This window comes from Lepidochelys olivacea (assembly GCF_965140295.1).
Source record: "Lepidochelys olivacea isolate rLepOli2 genome assembly, chromosome: 27".
NCBI classification, from domain to species: Eukaryota; Metazoa; Chordata; order Testudines; family Cheloniidae; genus Lepidochelys; species Lepidochelys olivacea.
Genome location: NC_140437.1, coordinates 17,356,133 through 17,373,303, shown reverse-complemented (window position 1 = coordinate 17,373,303; position 17,171 = coordinate 17,356,133). Strand labels below are relative to the sequence as shown.

The 17,171-nt window shown below is 56.9% G+C and overlaps 1 protein-coding gene across 5 annotated transcripts in view; it reads left to right on the top strand.

The window, feature by feature from the left end:
- JUP (junction plakoglobin) overlaps positions 1-11,358 on the top strand; it is a 50,617-nt gene extending 39,259 nt beyond the window's left edge. For all 5 annotated transcript variants that reach the window (XM_084615449.1, XM_084615450.1, XM_084615452.1 and 2 more), the window contains exons 7-15: positions 802-905; positions 4,849-5,187; positions 5,570-5,725; positions 6,332-6,451; positions 6,685-6,835; positions 7,451-7,572; positions 8,489-8,528; positions 9,323-9,480; positions 10,496-11,358. In XM_084615449.1, coding sequence (XP_084471575.1) covers positions 802-905; positions 4,849-5,187; positions 5,570-5,725; positions 6,332-6,451; positions 6,685-6,835; positions 7,451-7,572; positions 8,489-8,528; positions 9,323-9,456 — 1,166 coding nt within the window. In that variant the 3' untranslated portion in view covers positions 9,457-9,480; positions 10,496-11,358. The remainder of the gene's footprint in view (positions 1-801; positions 906-4,848; positions 5,188-5,569; positions 5,726-6,331; positions 6,452-6,684; positions 6,836-7,450; positions 7,573-8,488; positions 8,529-9,322; positions 9,481-10,495) is intronic.
- The last annotated feature ends 5,813 nt before the right edge of the window (positions 11,359-17,171 follow it).

Genomic DNA, 17,171 nt, shown 5'->3' with positions numbered 1-17,171 from the left:
TCACGTCCACGTCCCCTGTGTGACTTCCCATCCTGGCAGCGTCCCCAAGCACTCGCTGTGTGGTTGGTCCCTCTAGGCTTCCATACAATTCTCTAGAACTTTAGTGTTCTAACGCCACCCTGTTAGTCTCCTCTACTCCTGTCAGGATGCTACCCACACTTCTCACTCGCTCGAATGCCACGGAGTGACAGTCTGTCTTGCCACTTCCCTTTCCATGTTGGCTAGGTCTCTGCTCCCATGGCCTGTCACCTGTTTCCAGAGAGCTCATCTGGAGGAGGGGCATTTCCAGGAGGTCGTAGCGACTGGTTCCTCTGGGTGCACAGACACCTCTGACGGGAGGTGGGCCTGTTTGCACCTTTACTCGAGTTGCGGGGTGCTTTATGGAGTGGCCAAAGCAGTTGCGAAGCTACAGGAATGGGTTAATCTCTGATTAGTGCCCTTGTGTCAGGGCTGCCATCCCAGCTTTGCCATGAGTTGGGCACTCATACTCTGGCTTCTTACACATGCTAGTGGAAACTTTTTGAGGACAAATGCGAGTTGTTTTTGCTTAGGTTTGTGCAGACATGTGCTTCTGGGGAAGAGCAAGGGGGCAGAATTGCTGCTAGCCCTGCTGGCCAGCGGTGATGCTGCCTTTGTCTCTCTACAGTACAAGGAGAGATGGTGGCCTCAGACTTAGTGTTGCAAAGGGCTGTCTGAAGAGCCCAAACCCATGTGTAGCCTCTCACATGCTTGGATGGTGCTGGGCAGCTTGGATGTTGGGGCTATTTACAGCTGGGCTGGGCTTTGTGTTTCTTCCCTCAGGTGGCATGCAAGCTCTGGGGAAACATCTGACCAGCTCCAGCCCAAGGCTCGTACAGAACTGCCTGTGGACCTTGAGGAACCTCTCTGATGTGGCCACCAAGCAGGTGAGTGCACAGGAATCCAGCCATTGTAGAAGCCTCAAATAAGCATTTCCAAGGCCTGTTCCTGAATAGACTGTAGAGCATTAATCACCTGTCTGGTGCTCTGTGGGGATACCTGATCTTAGCCTGTTCTGCACTGAGCCCAACATCCAAAGTCCAGAGGGGATGTTCTTACCCAGCTTTGACTCCAAGGAGCAGCTCCCTTCACAGTCCTGTTGCAATGGCTTAATTTCCATGGGGACAGCAGGAAGTAATGGAAATCCTAGAAATGTGGGGCTGGAAGGGACCTTGAGAGATCCAAGTCCAGCCTCCTGCAGTGGGGCAGGACCAAGTAAACCTAAACCTCCTCTGACAGGGATTTGTCCAACTTGCTCTTGAACACCTCCAGTGACAGGGATTCCACATTCTCCCATGGAACCGTGTCCCAGAGCTTCTCTGCTCTGAGAGTTCTTCCTACTATCTAACCTAAATCTCCAGTGGTGCCAAGTGAGCCCATTACTTGTACTACCTCCAGTGGCCATGGAGAACAATTGATCCCTGTCCTCTTTATACAGCCCTTAACATGTTCGAAGACTATCAAGTCTCCTTTGCTCAAGACTACACACGCCCAGATTTTTAACCTTTCCTCCCAGAAAACCTCCCAGGTTTTCTAAACCTTTGGTCACTTTTATGGTCTTCTCCTGGGCTCCCTCCAATTTGTCCGCAGCTTTCCTAAAGCGCGGCGCCCAGAACTGCATACAGGACTCCAGGTGGGCCCTCACCAGTGTCGAATAGAGTGAGACACTCACCTCCCGTGTTGTTCATATGTCCCAGAATGAGGTCAGCCTTTTTCGCAGCTGCATCACATTGTCTCAGATTCAGTGTGTGACCCCCTAGAGCCCCCAGATCCTTTTCAGCAGTAATTCTGCCTAGATGGCCATTCCTCAGTTTGTAGCTGTGCATTTGCTTTGTTTCCTTGCCAGCTGAAGTATTTTCCACTTGTCTTTATTGGAATTTCATCTTGTTGATGTCAGTCTAATTCTCTAATTTGTCCATTTGTTTTGAATTCTAATCCTGTCCCCCAAAGTGCTTGCGGCAACTCCTAGCTGGGTGTCCTCTGCAAATCCTACAATCACACTCTCCACTCCATTCTCCAAGTCATTTAATGAACCTAGTGAATGGTACCGGATCTAGGACTGAACCCCGCAACACCCCACTAGATACGTCTGCCGGTTTGACAGTGAACCATTGATAGCTACTCGCTGAGAACAGTCTTTCAGCCAGCTGAGCACCAACCTTTATAGTAATTTTATCTAGACCCCAGTTCCTTAGCTGGCTTATGGGACTCTTATGTGGGACTGTCAAAAACCTTGCTAAAATCAAGGTACATCCCATCTACTGCTTCTCCCGTCCACTGGACCAGTTACCCTGTCAAATGCTGGCTTCCTAGTGCTCAGGGTCTCCCAAGGGCGCCTGGGGCCTCTTCACACCAGGATGGCAGTCTGTCCTCTCCCTGCCTGTGTCTGACTTGCACTCCATCTCCAGGACCCAGTGGGGAGAAGGCGCCCCCTGTAAGTACATGCTTCTGTGTGCTGCCAGCCCATGCACCGCACCCACAGGGGTGGGGCCAGGAGTCTGGCGAAGGCATAAGCCATTCTGTGTCAGCACCCTTGGAAAGGCGTCTCCCGTGTTCCCCTGCTGCAGAACCGGTGCTGGGGCTTGCTTCTGACTTCCCAGGGCTGGTGCCAGATTGTTCTGACAGTCAGCGAGGAAGCCATTGTTCGTCAGGCTGATGGTATTTGTGGAAGGACCGTGGGAGCGTGGCTGGGGAGGGTGGGGTGGAGTCCGGACAAGGAAGGGAGCAGAAGAGTCAGACGCCCCTGAAGTTTCACCAAGCTGCTTGCTTTGACATCCAGGGTTCCTCTTCCCCCACCCCCTGCCTTTCCACTGCTTCCTGATGTGTTCCCCACATGGTGCTTGGCCTGACCCTCCACATGGATTAGGATCTGATGCAGCGTGGAAAGTATTTGGGATCATTTCTGGAAGGCATGTAACTCCGTCTCCAGTGAGATTAACAAATGAAACATTTGGTGTTCAGGCTCTGCTAAATAGCAAACAGGGGAATGCAGCTTTGTCTACTGACTTAACTCCTTTGCATCCTCTATCTAACCAGGACCCAAGACCCCACCCCCATCTCCCACTGTCCTTCTGGCTATTCTTAAATCCCTCAGTCCTGCCGCTAGTGACCCCCATGATCACCCACAGTGCGCGTGCTGGCTTGTCATACTGCTCTGAACAGCTGGGGATTGTATCACTTGCATGTTTCCGGCAGGGGAAACCTGGCGAAGATACTAAACTCCTAAGTAAAGCTGCACATGTCTGGAGCATCTGTCACTCATGCTGTCCAAACAGTGCAGAGAGCTAGCTATGGTTACAGGAGTCTAGAGGCCTGGGACTCTTGTTCTAAGAAAATATTGCAGCAAGCAAGACTCTTACTGCATTGAGACACCCTGCTTGAGTTGGAACAATAGTTGGCCTTTGGCATGAGGAAGGGTTGTTGAATTGTGCATGTTCTCGGGCCTGCTGGAGTCCGCCAAGCCATCGACCCAAACAGCACAGTTTTGGGGCCCCAGAGGGAGCCTGGTTCCCAGGGGAAGGAGCGCATCTGGGTGGTACCTTGTAATCTTCACTCTTTGAGGAGTTAAATGGGCAGATCTCAAGTGTGACCAGATGATAAACTCCCCAGCTTCCTACTGCATGCTCCAACCAGGGTTTGAGGGAGAGCAGAGAGTGGGGGGGGGATAGAGTTGGCAGCTCAATAATTCTCCTTTGTGAGGGCCCTCCTGGAAACATTTCCACCTGCCAAGGTGTTGCTGTCTGCTTGATGTTCCAGCTGATCTCTTCCTCAGTCCCAGGGGTGCTCTGCCCTCTACAAATCTAGTCTCCCTGGCATGAGATGGGGTGAACGGGCTTGGTTGGTGCAAATGGTGTTCAGAGGAACACTAGTCTTTCACCATCTGCCCTTCATCTGTACAATGCTCTGCATTGTCTTTACTAAGCAGTTACGTGACCTTCAAGGCTGTGTCCCGATGGGTGCGCAATTGGGGTTCTGAATCCCTGATGCCTAATTATCATGTTCCTCTAGCTCGCTTGGGGGTGGGGCCTGGAGCTCGCAGGACCTTCTGCAGTGACACGCGTGTGGTCCTCTCCAATGAATCTGTCCAGTGCTTCCTGTGCCTAGGCAGCAGTGTCGACCCCTCCCGTCAGCATGCTCTGACACAACACTTGCTAACTTCACCTTACCGCTCTTTAAAGTTACAACTCCTCTCCCACTCCAGCCTGGCACAGTCTGCCAAGGTTCCCTAATGCCAGAGCTGCCATCTACCTGAAACCGGCTCGCCAGGCTAGCTAAGCGTTCTCGTGGCACACAGAGATTGATGTCTCCAAAGCACTGGGCTGGTGACTCTCAGGCCTACTGGCCTGCATTGATCAGGGCCATTCCTAGCTGGCACTGCTGCGAGTTGGCATGAGCGCTCCTGTGCGGCTATAGTGTAGTGTGTGGTGAATCCGGTGACGCAGGGCGTGCCGTGACACCACCACCCTCCGAGCAGAGCTCCCTGTGGTCTGAAGCGGCCCCTTAGGCAGAAAGTTATGTTTTTGGAGGTGGGGGCAGAGGACTCCCTGCATGGAGGAGCCTGCTGTGATGTGGGATGGCTCAGCTGTGTGAACAGACAAGCAGCTCTGCTTCCACCTTATCAAGCAGTGGGGCAGGAGGGAGCAGAGCTCTGGGAAAGGGCCTGGGGCTATTTACGATGCAGCTTGTGGCTGCTGTAGTAGAGCTGAGCCCAACGAGGAGGGGACAGGCTGGGCCTAGTCCATTGTCTTGTCCATGCTGCAGTTGATGGCCTGTGTGAAGAGGACAGGTGTGACGTCTTGCTTCTACTCTCACCTACTCACTGTTCTGTAGGAGGGTCTGGATGGCGTCCTCAAGATCCTGGTCAACCAGCTGAGCTCAGACGACGTGAACGTGCTGACCTGCGCCACCGGCACCCTCTCCAACCTGACCTGCAACAACAGCAAAAACAAGACCCTGGTCACGCAGTCCAATGGGGTGGAAGCCCTGATCCACACCATCCTGAGAGCAGGCGACAAGGAGGACATCACTGAGCCGGCTGTCTGCGCCCTGCGGCACCTCACCAGCCGGCACCCAGAGGCAGAGATGGCCCAGAACTCGGTGCGGCTCAACTACGGCATCCCAGCGATCGTCAAGCTCCTCAACCAGCCCAACCAGTGGCCGCTGGTCAAGGTAAAACTGCAAGAGGGGCTCTGGAGCGTCCGTTGGGGGAGGGCGACGCTGGGGCTCAGTTGAGCTCTGCCTGATGCCCAGCGAGCCACGCTAACCTCCCCCCGAGCTCCCTGTGGAGGAGAGGGAACTGGTTTGAGACGTAGCGGCTGGCACTAGTGAGCAGGGAGCTGGGGCGGCTGGTTCTGAACCCCCTGCTGAGTGCGTACAGAGCCGGCGCAATATTGGCTTTGCAGCTGGGCTCGTGCCGGGGACACGGGAGGTTAAACGCAAAGTTCTGCTCCTGGCATGTCCAGTCCCTTTCTTGAATGGAGGAGTCCTGAGCACCTACAGCTGCTGCCTCAGCCAGTGCCCGGTCTGATGGCCTCATCCTCCTCTCTTCCAGGCCACTATTGGTCTGATCCGCAACCTGGCCCTGTGCCCGGCTAACCACGCCCCACTGCAGGAGGCTGCCGTGATCCCTCGCCTGGTCCAGCTGCTGGTGAAGGCTCACCAAGATGCCCAGCGCCATGTGGCAGCTGGCACGCAGCAGCCGTACACAGTAAGTACAGATGCGGGAGGGGCCAATGGCCAAGCTGGGGAGCGCCTGCCCGGTGGGGCCTTTCCCTGTGTCCCAGGGATCCTGGCGCACAGGGCGTTGCTCGGTTGGCTTATTCTGGAACGAGAAGCCTCCACTCGGCCCCTGGACACCCACTGGGTATTGCCCTGGCAGCTCCACGTGCTGGGCCTGTGGGTAAGGCTGCTGTAACTGGGCCGTAGTCCTGGACATGCAGCGCTCCAGCAGCTGCTCCTGCCCCCTTGTGACTGCGCCTGGCAGCAGCAGCAGCCGTGTACGCGCCAGAATGGAAGGTGATGCAGTCAGCTCGCAGGAAGACCTGGCCAGGCGCTTCGCGCAGTCCCATCCCCTCCATCCCATACAAGCACTGGTCTCTAAGCAGATGCCACTTGGTGTTCAGAGCGCCCCCTGCTGGGTGATCCGTGGAGAACATAACTACTCTTGTCAGCTGTGATGAACCATTGCAGCCAGGCAGGTGGGAGGGCGAGGAACTGTGCTCTGTCCTCCCTCCGCCCATGTACCACACCCGTTGTACGGTGCTGTGCGTTCACACCTGTCGTCCCTTGGTGCTGATCACTGCTCCCTTTGCAGGATGGAGTGAAGATGGAGGAGATAGTGGAGGGGTGCACAGGAGCCCTGCATATTCTGGCCCGGGACCCAATGAACCGCATGGAGATCTTCCGACTCAACACGATTCCTCTCTTCGTGCAGGTTGGGCTTCGGGTTGCAGCACAAGGCGAAGGGGAGGTGGGGTGGTTTCGGGAGGCCCAGGGTGGCTTGTGGCGGTCCAGGTGGCTCTGAGCCCCAGTGCATCCGATTGGCACGTGCAGTAGCTCCCTCGGGGGGTGGGTGAAGGCAGCCGGAGAAGCTGGTCTTGAGCAGCCCTGGCTTGGCTTTGCTTGCAGTGCCAGGAGTGGCTCACGCTGCTTTTCCTCCCCCGACAGCTGCTCTATTCCCCCGTGGAGAACATCCAGCGGGTGGCAGCTGGAGTGCTGTGTGAGCTGGCCCAGGACAAGGAAGCTGCTGACACGATTGATGCCGAGGGGGCCTCTGCTCCGCTGATGGAGCTGCTGCATTCCAGGAACGAAGGCACAGGTGAGCCGAGCCAGCTGGAGCCAGGCGCTTGGAGCTGGGACTCCCAGTGGGGCTCGCGCCAAGCTGCTCAGTCGGTGCGTTGGGCAGGCCCTGGTTCTGTTCCGTTCTCATCAGCTTCTCCTGTTCTGCTGCCTCGGGGCTGCCGCCATCTGGAGCGTGGGGGCTGTAGCATGCCCCCACCAGGACGCCCTAGCCAGCTGACAGGGTTCGATTGTCTCCTACGCTCGGCACCCGCTCTGTGGCCCCCTCTGCCATGCACAGGGCTGCAACACCAGAACGCACTTAAAGGAAGTGCTGTCGTTCCCTCGACATTCCTTCTCACACTAGGCTCCAGCCCCGGGCCTTGCGGGGCGGGAAGCACTTAGCAGGAGGGTGACGGTGCACAGGCCCTGCTCCATGAAACGGCGCTGTGGCCCCTGGGGCTTGGAGGCTCTCGGGACGGTGCCGGCAGAGCTGCTGTGGCAGTCCTGTGGCAACAGGAAACGTAATTAAATGCAGAGCCGCCCACTGAAGTGGAAATCATTCAGCCATCTGCTCAGAGAGGAGCGTGGCTCCCTCTGCCATCTGCTGGCATTTAGAGGTTTCCTCTTCCAACGTTCCCCCCTCTCTGTCCAGCCACCTACGCCGCAGCCGTGCTGTTCCGCATCTCGGAGGATAAAAACCCCGACTACAGGAAACGCGTCTCCGTTGAGCTCACCAACTCCCTCTTCAAACATGACCCTGCTGCCTGGGAAGCAGTAAGTGCCTGTCTGTATCGGGGTGGGGTCGGGCACGGCTTTTCCTTCTAGAACTGTTCAGGGCCAGCTCATGGTCCTTGGTAGCGATGCAGGAGCTCTCCCCTCCCCCCGAGCTGAGCGCTTTATTTGGGCGCTAACGTCTTCCATGAGATTGTTCTCCCAGTGCCCTGCCCACGAATGGGGCTTGTACCCAGGGTGTCTCCGTGGCTCAGAGGGCCCAGGGGATTCTAGTGGAACTTGGGCCAGGAAGAACGTGAGCCACATCTTCCACTTAGCCCTGAGCATGTGACCGTCTGCAATGGGGAGGGTGGGGGCAGGGGCAGGGCACGGGGGTGCCTGTTCCTAGGTGGGAGGGGTTAGTAAACGGAGGGCTTAATGCTTGTACTGGGGGACTCAGGGCTGGAACATCTAAGCTCCATTTAGAAACTGGTCCAACATGATCTGTCCACAACCCTTGAGTCTCCCTGCACTGGGGCTGGTGGGCAAAGGGGGCACCATGGGAGCTGGGTTTCTTGTTGCTGCAGGCATCTTGCATTGGCACAGAATCCTGGCCACAAGTGGCCTCCTGGGGCTGCAATCAGCCCGTGAGCTGGGCAGATGGGGGTGCTCATGCAGCATCCCCAGGTAGCACGAGCCCCCCGCTCCTCCCCAGGAGCTGTGATTCCTCCAATAAAACAGCTCGGCATTGGTACCACCCCAGAGGCTCCCAGGAGGGAGCTGGCCAGAGACTGCAGGGAAGCTGCTGCCATGGTTGTCCCAGCACCATAAGGTCCTGTTACCCTCTTCTCAAAAGCCGTTGCTGCCGGGAAAAGCTAATTCTCCCCATGTGCGTGTTCCAAGCACCATGCGAAGGTTGGCCCCAAACAGCCCTTGTGTCTCTGCGCCCTCGTGTTACCTGTGTGTGTCTCCTCCCTAGGCGCAGAGCATGATCCCGATCAATGAGCCGTACCCGGAGGGTAAGTGCTGGGCACATGCTTAGTGCAGAAACCCCCAAGCTCGGCAGGGCCGGCGTGTGCTGCCAATGCCTGCCGGGGCACCAAACGGTGCATCTGAGCTGGGGGCCCTGCTGGGCCACTTGGCCGGAAGCGCCCGTCAGGTGGCTGTAGCCTTCTGCCTCCGCTCCCCAGCATGGCATGGCTTGGGCCCTGTGTACGTCTCGCTGGCCGGGTTTTAGTGTCCGGGCACAGGAGAACTAAACACTGGGCTACGAACAAACGCCAGGCTCCAGGTGACTGGCAGCGTGGCATTGCCATGCTCTGTACATGGAGACTAATTTCTCTGCTCCCTCCTGGGAGCCCCAGCCTCACTCGAGTTTCCTGAGCCGTCCTGCTTCCAGTTCAAGTCCTGTCAGCGTCCGCTCCCCTCTGGAACGTCTCGTTGCAGGAGAGCGCGCTGCTGCCTGTAGGCGAAGTGTGTGGCCAGGAGCTTTGGTGTCGCCCCGGCCAAGGCCAGCTGGGGCTTTTATTCCTCCTGCATCAGGACACGAGCCAGCCTCCAAGGGGGGCAGGAAGAAACTTTCCCTTATTCCGTATCTGGCCGTGTTGGGGTCTCCTGCAGTATTTGGTGCTGTTGCCTGTCAGGCCTTGGGCTTGATGGACCCCAGCTCTGATGCAGCCTCAGTGGCCGGGAGGGCAGTTGTAATGCTTGGATGGGAGCTGGGGTGTCCCCACCTGAGCACAGAGCTGGTGCTAATTCTCCGCTCAGTGGCTGGCATGCGGGCTAACGGCTGCCCTCTCCCCCTGGTGGCTAGATATGGATGCTGGGTATCGTATGTATCCGGGTGATGACCCCTTGGACATAAACATGGATATGGACGGAGACTACCCCATGGACACCTACAGTGATGGCGTCCGAGGTCACTACCCTGAACACATGCTCGCCTAACCCGCTCCTCAGGCACTGCACAAGGTAGGACCACCACTGCCTTGCCTGGCAGGGAGCCCAGCTGGGACTGGGAGGAGGGACTGTCTTGACCTGGGCAGCAGTGTGGGGATTGTCCTGCTCGTGTCTGAGGACAGAGGAGGATGGCCGTGCCGAGCTGTGGCTGGATAGCTTGGCTTCTGGTGCACAGCTTTGGGACTGCTGGGCCTTCCATGAGCACATCTACTCTGCCAGCGTGTCCTTCCCCACCTCTGGGCTCCTGGCATCAGTTTGAGGGCTCCAGGCAACTTTCCACCTCTAGGCAAGAGCCCAAGAACTAGGGCCAGGCAGGGGGTTTGATGGGTCAGTGGACCCCAAGCAATGAAGAAAGCGCAGGGCAGAGCCTGGGGTGAGACTCCCAGGGATGGGACATTCCCCGGACCCGTGAGAGCTACGGGATCCAAGAAGAGGGCAGTAGATGAGCTTGGCCGAGCTGCAGTCCACACACCAGTGGCTGCTGGGATGAAGGGACCACGTGCGGGTGAGGGAGGGGAAGGGTTGAAGAGCTGAGGGTCTGAGGTGCATGACCACTGCCATCCCGCTGACCAGCATTTCCACTGCTCCTGGCTGCTTGGGGGCTCTGGGGAAATGACCCCCTTCTGCCCCCTGGTGCTAGCTCCAGGCAATCTCCCGGTACTGAGACCTGTGCACCCCCCACAGGAGGTCTCCATGCCCTCCCAGCCCCTTCCCCATGAGACGGCTGTGGGTAGCTGGGTTAGTTTCCTCTCGTTCATTGTTACAAGGGAACAGTGGTGTGGGAACCATTGTACAGCTGCCTGCAAATGTGGCCAACCCATGGCATAGCTGCCTGCCCTACCATGAGACAGGGCGGAGTAGGTCAATGGGCTAAGCCAGACTTCCCCAGGCAGCCCAGGACTGCCCCTTCAGCATGCCTTCCTCCTTGGCCAGCCTAGCCCCAGAGAACGATCCCACACTCTGATAGACCTGCTGTTCCTCCTGTTACACCCCTATCAGCTGTCTGACGCTGTCCTTCCGCCTACAGGTGTGTTGTCCGGGCAGAAGAGGGTGGCTCCAGAGATGAGCGCTTGCAAGAGGGACTTGGGAGACAGAAGTGCCTGAGACCAACTTTTCCATTCCCACCAGAGGCTTTATTTTTAGATTTTGTTTTGTTTTTATTTCTTTTTTGCTGTGGGTCTGTGAAAAAGGCCCTTTCCTCCTGAGATTGCTTCAAACACCCTCCAGCCAAGCCAAGATACTGTTTCTGAAGCTTTAAAACACGCGACTCCCGCGTCATTATCCAACTCCATTGGCATGACAGTAATCGTCTTTTCTATAAATATATATATTTCTTTTATTTTTTAATATGGTGCAAATGGCTTTTGCTGTCTGATTTTAAGTTCATGCTTTTTAACTTCCCACTTCCTGTTCTGTGTTTAGTGTTTAACAAAAATAATCTAACATTTTAAAATGAGCCTTTTGCTTTCTACAAACTTTAAAAATAGCAAATCCAGTGAGTTTGCAGAAAACAAAGGGTGCTGTGTTTTCCTGGGATCTTTGTTCTAGCCCAAGGGATGTCAACAGCTTTATTCCTTCCGATCAGACGTGGGTGAACAGAATTTCAGTGCAACTGTCCTTACTATAGAGGAGTGACTCTAACCACTAGGAACTGTCCTTGTATCAATCTACTATTGAACAATTTAATCTGTCTCCTTTCTGGTGAGTGGTGTTTCCTTCCCCTCTTCCCTTCTCTTCATGCATTTTTAAAGCGACTCTAGATCTGATGGCTTACTGCTTCTGTTGGAAAGGGATCGATGTTCTTGGAATGTGGTTCAGGAACTGAGGATTTTATTATTTCTGTAAGTTTTTTGTATAGACCAAAGCAAAGAATAAAACACCCTAACCCCATGTTGCAGTGAGCTGGTTCTTCTACTTGCGTCAGCTCCTGGGCCGTTGGCATTTGTTTGGAAATGGGTGTAATGGGGGCCACCTGGAACTGGGGTACCACTGAGCGCCCTGATCCACCAGTCTGGGCTCCCTTCTACACTACTGATATTGACAAGCTGACAAGCTCTCCAGGTTTCAGCCTGCATTTTCACTAGCATACATACAGGTAGGGACTCGCCCAGCTGCAGTAGGTGCAGGCAGGCTCTTTAACCAACCCCTGCATGGGAAGGCTTCAGCTAGGGCACCTCCCAGTTCCTAAGGCACACACCCCCTCTAGAGTATAAATGCAAAATTATGCCATCTTGTGCTGCTCAGGGAACTACAGCGTAAGCTTATAAAATTCACCCCCTCCTTCAATGTGGAGAGGAATATGCAACAGCTTTCTTCCCCTGAGTTATGAGTCCCACACACTGGTTTTAGATAAAAGCAAAATAAAGTTTAACTACAAAAGATAATTTTTTTAAGTGATTATAAGCGATAGCAAACAAATCAAAGCAGGTTACCTAGCAAATAAAAAACACAAACTAAGCTTAATATACTAAGTAGATTGCATATGAATAGCAGATCCTCACTGTAAGTGATGATACAAGCAGGCTGCAGATTCTTAAGGGGCAAGCTGCACTTGCTTACAGCTTGGAATCCCTAGGTGTTCCCTTTAGCCTGGGTCCAGCATTTCCCCCAGTTCAGTCTTTGTTCCTCAGGTGTTTCCAGGATTCTTCCTGGGTGCAGAGTCAGTGAGAACAATGATGATGTCACACCCCTGCCTTATGTAGCTTTTGCATATGGCAGGAACCCTTTGTTTCAAAGTGTGGTTCCCATGCCAGTCAGTGGAAAAATACTGACATCCCAAGATGGAGTCCGGCACCGGTGTCTCCTCTCCACTGCCTCTCGCGGCTCATGTGATGAACCCTGGGGAATAAACACGCTTGTTGCCAGCGCCAGCTCCCTGGTTTGATAGGACTGAGGCAGGATGGAACTGCAATAGCCTGGGTTAAAAGAGCTGGTTCACTGCAGTCTAACCTAGCTGCCGTGTTCTGTGGGACAGGCAGCGAGAGGAAATGTTCCCACCAAGACGCCAGCTGGCAGCTGCTGCCTGGGACTGCCTGGTGAAGGTGTGCCCGGGTGCCGGAGGACGGAAACAAGCTATTCGCAGTTACCACAAACAGAGCGGCTGCTTGCAGGCGCTGTGCTGACGTCTTTAGCTGGTTCGCAGCGCGGGGAGTTGGCTCTCGGTGGGGATGGGATTAGGGGCTTTAGAGCAAAGTGCCCAGATGTAGGAGATGGCATCCCTACCCAATCCCCCTTCGGGAGTGATTCTAGGGGCCGTGGTCAGCTTGAAGTCTACGATTTCCAGCAAGTCCCGGAGTCCCCCTGCTAACCACTCATTGCTGAGCTGGGGCTTCGTCTCCATGAATGACTCCTGCAGTTCCCCATCTCTTTTGGTGCCAGGGAAGAGTGGGAGAACTTTGGGCAGCACAGCAGAGGAGGGCTGGTGCTGCTGAGTGGCCCCGGGGAGCTCTGCCTTTCCTTTTCAATGGGAAAAGGGGAGACGGAGGTCGGAGCCTGGAAGAGGCCGTAGGAGCCAGATGAACTCGGCAGGCAAGGTGCACTTTTCATGCAGGGCACTTCCCACCACCCCACCCTTGTGGTGGGGCCCCCATGGCCCCTGCCTTGCCCCTGCTGCCTGAACTGTTGTAGGCAAGGGGGGTGATGCCAGGGTCTCTCCCCTCCTCCCTGTGGTGTTGCCTTGCAGGGTTTGCGTAAGCCAAGCCAGGGCAGATCTGCCCTCAGCGCTGCGGTGTGTTCCGGCTGGGTCGGGGTGGGGAAAGGGAAGAGGGCACTGTCATGTGGGGGCGTTCGTGGTGCAGGGGGACACAATAGCAAGGCCCCTGCTTCCTCGTGCTGGCCATGGTCTCTCGGCCGTGCCCTCTGTGTTTGGTAAACTTGAGTGGTGTGTAACATGGGTACTCTAAATACGTGGGTTTATTCTCCTATGGCCTGAGCCCCACTGCCTGCCTCCTGGGGTAAGTCCTACCTGGGCCTTAACAAGGGAGGGTCAATGAGCAACATGCTCTCCCGGCTTCACCCCAGCTCTTCCCATTCGCTAAGACCTGCTGTCTTGCCAGGACCCGACCTCCATGCTCACCTGATCTTGCCATGGAGGGTAGGGAGGCCGGCAGCTCGGCACTGTCTCGGACACTAGTTGGTGATGGATGGAAGAAAGGTGTGAAGTACAATCTCTGGCCCCAGGTTGTGCATGGCACCTGTGTCTGCTCGGCGCTGTCCAGTGAGATGCAGGCAAGGATTCCATGGCCCATGCCCCAGGTCTGGGGAGAATAGGCAGCTGAGGAGGGGCCCATTCTTTCATGGCTCCCCCTTATCCTTCCCTCCAACCCTCCCCCAATGCTGGTCCTAGCCCTGTCTGTGCTGTAGCAAAGCCCATTTCACACAGCCCCCAGTGAGACGCTAATCAGCGGGGTCTACCTGCCGCCAGTGCTCAGCCCCATGGCTGCAAGCTGTGATCAAAGGCAGCGGGGAAGGAAGTAGCAGCTGTTCCAGTCTCTCTCCTGACATCAAACCCTTGCTCCAGCTCAGCGCTTTCTGCTGACTGGACTCAGTATTTTGCCTTGGCCAGGAATGAAGGGGGCGGGAGAGAACGAGACAAGACTGCACAAGGGGGGGAGCTCGCGTGTAGCCGAGGGGCTGCTGGACTGGGTTCCCCACGCATCTCGGGGAGTGTATGTGGCCTGGGGGTAAGCAGAAGCCTGGCACGCAGGATGCTTGGGTCCCATGACCACTGCCTGACACCAGACCTGTCTCTTAAGCTGTTGGCTGCCCCTCCCCAGCTGGGTGTGGGCCTGAGGCCATCCCAGCACTCAGCAGGGCCCAGATGTCCCTGCTTGTGCCTTAGTTGTGCCCCTCCTGGCTCTCAGCACCCAGGGGCCTTGTCTGCTGCTGTTAATCACAAAGGGAAGCTGCTTCAAGGAGACTCCGTAATGCCCCTTGGTTCTAACTGGCAGGACGGGCAGGGGCTGCCCCACCCTGGCCACTCTATCCCCCCTGCTGCTCTGGGAATCGATACTTTGGGGCAGTGGTTACTAGGAGGCTCCCCGTGAGGCATAGAGTTGAGACCCCAAAGTGGGGGTGGAAGGGGGAAGGAACCAGCATCCTACAAATCCCATATCCTGTGGCCTGGCCTGGTGCTGAGCATGGCAGCTCTGCCTGGCCCAGATGCTGGCTGGGTGTGGGAGCAGGCCCACCACTGCTTCCCCTGCTCTGACCGCCCTATCGGTGGCCATGGGGCTGGGTGGAATGAGCATCTGCCTGCTCAGACTGAGTGGGGCCAGGCAGGTAGCCCGGCCTGGCAGCCGGGGCTGAGTGTGGCTCTGTTGGATGCGGGGCAGGGTGGAGGGATTGAAATCCTGCTGCTGAGCACAGCCCTGCAGGCCCTGGAGGAGACCCCCAGCCTGGCTGTGCCACAGGGCCGAGGCCTCGTTTCCTGTCTCATTACTTCCCAGGACCAGGAAAGTGCCAGACACCAGTAGGCTGCCTGGAGCATGAGTGGGAACAGGGGGGGAGCTAGGAGATCCCTGAGCCAAGAGCTTCTAGGGGGCGGCTGGCCAGGCCCTGGGCATGTGCACCCCCTGCTCTCCTCTCCCACCTGCAAGGAGACCCCAAAACTCCCAGCCCTGCTCTCACCACTGACCCTGGGTTTGTTACAGTTGCAGACAGTCAATGCTGCGCAGCCCCAGTCTCCACTGGGCTGGCTTAGGAAGCTGAGAGGCCAGGAGCCGGGCACATTGGAGGTTCCACCCACTGGGGGTTGCTGTAGGCAGGAGCAAGGCCCAGCTGGCACTGTTTCCCCCCAGGGTGAGAGGGGAGGGGAAGTAGCCGGGCAGGAGGGACCTGGCTGGGCTGAGGACTAAGGGAGAGGCAGGTTCTCTTGCTGGGGCTCCTCCTCTTGGCCGGTGCCAACATGCTCACCCTCTCTTGGCAGATCATGCTGGGGCATGTTGATGCCTGGCGTGGGGCTGGCACAACCCTGCCCTCCTCTGAGGCTGCGAGTACAGCGGGGAGATGCCATTGGCCAGACGTGCTATGCCGGGCAGTGCTAGCCAGGAGCTGCTGGAATTTGCACTGAATTTTCACAAGGCAGAGGCTTGGGGAGGGAGTTGCCAGGGCTGTTCCTGCACTGGCCACAGGGGCTCACTATAGAGCCTTGGCCAGGAGCCTGGGGTGCCTGCTCCCCCCCTACCTGCCCCCTGGAAACTGTAGTGGATTTATCAGCTCTGCTTCCCTCCTTGGCTTTGACCATCTCTGGCCTTTCACTGCCACCTCGTGGAGGTTTATGCAGCCCAGGCTCCGCCGTGCAAATGCGTTGCATGCAGCTGGCAGGAACCAGCCTGGGGTGGATTCTGCCCTGCTGGCCTGGCAGGTGCCAGCCTGTTCCGTGCCTGCGGAGGCCGGGTGGTCCAGAGCCGGCACTGGGCATAAGCAGCCTAACAATTGCTCAGGGCCCTGGGATGCTCAAGGGGGCCCCCATTCACCTTTTATTGTGTGTGTGTGGGGGGAGGGGACACAAAATATTCCTGCTTAGGGCCCCCAGTAGGCTAGCGCTGCCTCTGGGGTGGGCCCTGGTGTTACAGGACTTTAGGGCCTGGGGTTCAGTTCCCCTCTGTGCTACTGATGCCCGGTGTGACTATGGGTGATTCCCTTAGCCTCAGTTTCCCAGCTGTAGAGTGGGGATAACAGCCCTGCCCTACCTCCTGGGGGGGCTATGAGCATAAACTCTATAAACAGTGTAAGGTGCTTGGCCCCTATGGGGCTGGGGCCAGATCAGAACCCAAGACGGCCAGGGAGCTGGAGGCGGCTGGTGCTGCGGTCACAGCCCTGGAGAGTGTTTGTGGCATAAGCAGCACCAGGCGCGATTCCCCAAGGGCACCAGCCCCACCCCTGGCCTTACCTGGATCAGCCTCCTCCCGCACAGGTCAGGAGGAGGCACCTTGTGGCTCGCAGCCCCGTTTGCCACAGCTCCTGGCCACTCTGGGACCTTCCCAGCGAGGACCAATGCAGGGCAGTGAAACCCGGAGCCTCCCACATGCTGTCTGATTGCTGCTCTGTCCCCGCTGCTGGGCTTGCACGGGGGATAAGGAGCCAGGCCCCCCGTGCATTACTGAGGCTTGTCGGTAACAAGAGCATGCGTGGCTGGAGCCAGAACGTGCTGCGCCCCCTTAGCATCGCCTGACTGAATCTGGCTCTCCTCCAGGCAACAGGGAGTCTGTGCTAGCGAGTGACCCGGGCGTTCGCCCTGGGGGAGCCTGCCCGTCCCTGGGCACCAAGTGTCTGTAAGCGCTCGGAGCAGGGGCAGTTGGTGTCAGCCTAGCTGGGGCGTGAGCCCTGCTGGTGACAGGCACATGGTGCCTGGGGTGGTTTGCGGAGAGTGGAGGGATCCCAGGTGCTGCTCTGCTGGCTGGATCTTTGGATACTTTTATGAACCCCCCCCCCCCCCAGTCTTCACCACGTGACTCCATTTCAGCATCTGTTCACTGAGGGGCTCGAAGGGAGAAGAGGGTCTTGGGCCAAAGGAACCCGCTCAGCTCCCTCTCTTCCTCTATCCCTTCCCTCAACTCTGAGCTCCCGCCCTCCCCGCCCCAGGGACTCACCTGCCCCACCACCATCTCCTGCGTGGGCACTGCTGCCTGTCACCCCCTGTGTGATATTCTCCCTTCACTGGGTGGCTGCGGTCTCAGCCTGTGCAGACAGCAGAGAGAAGC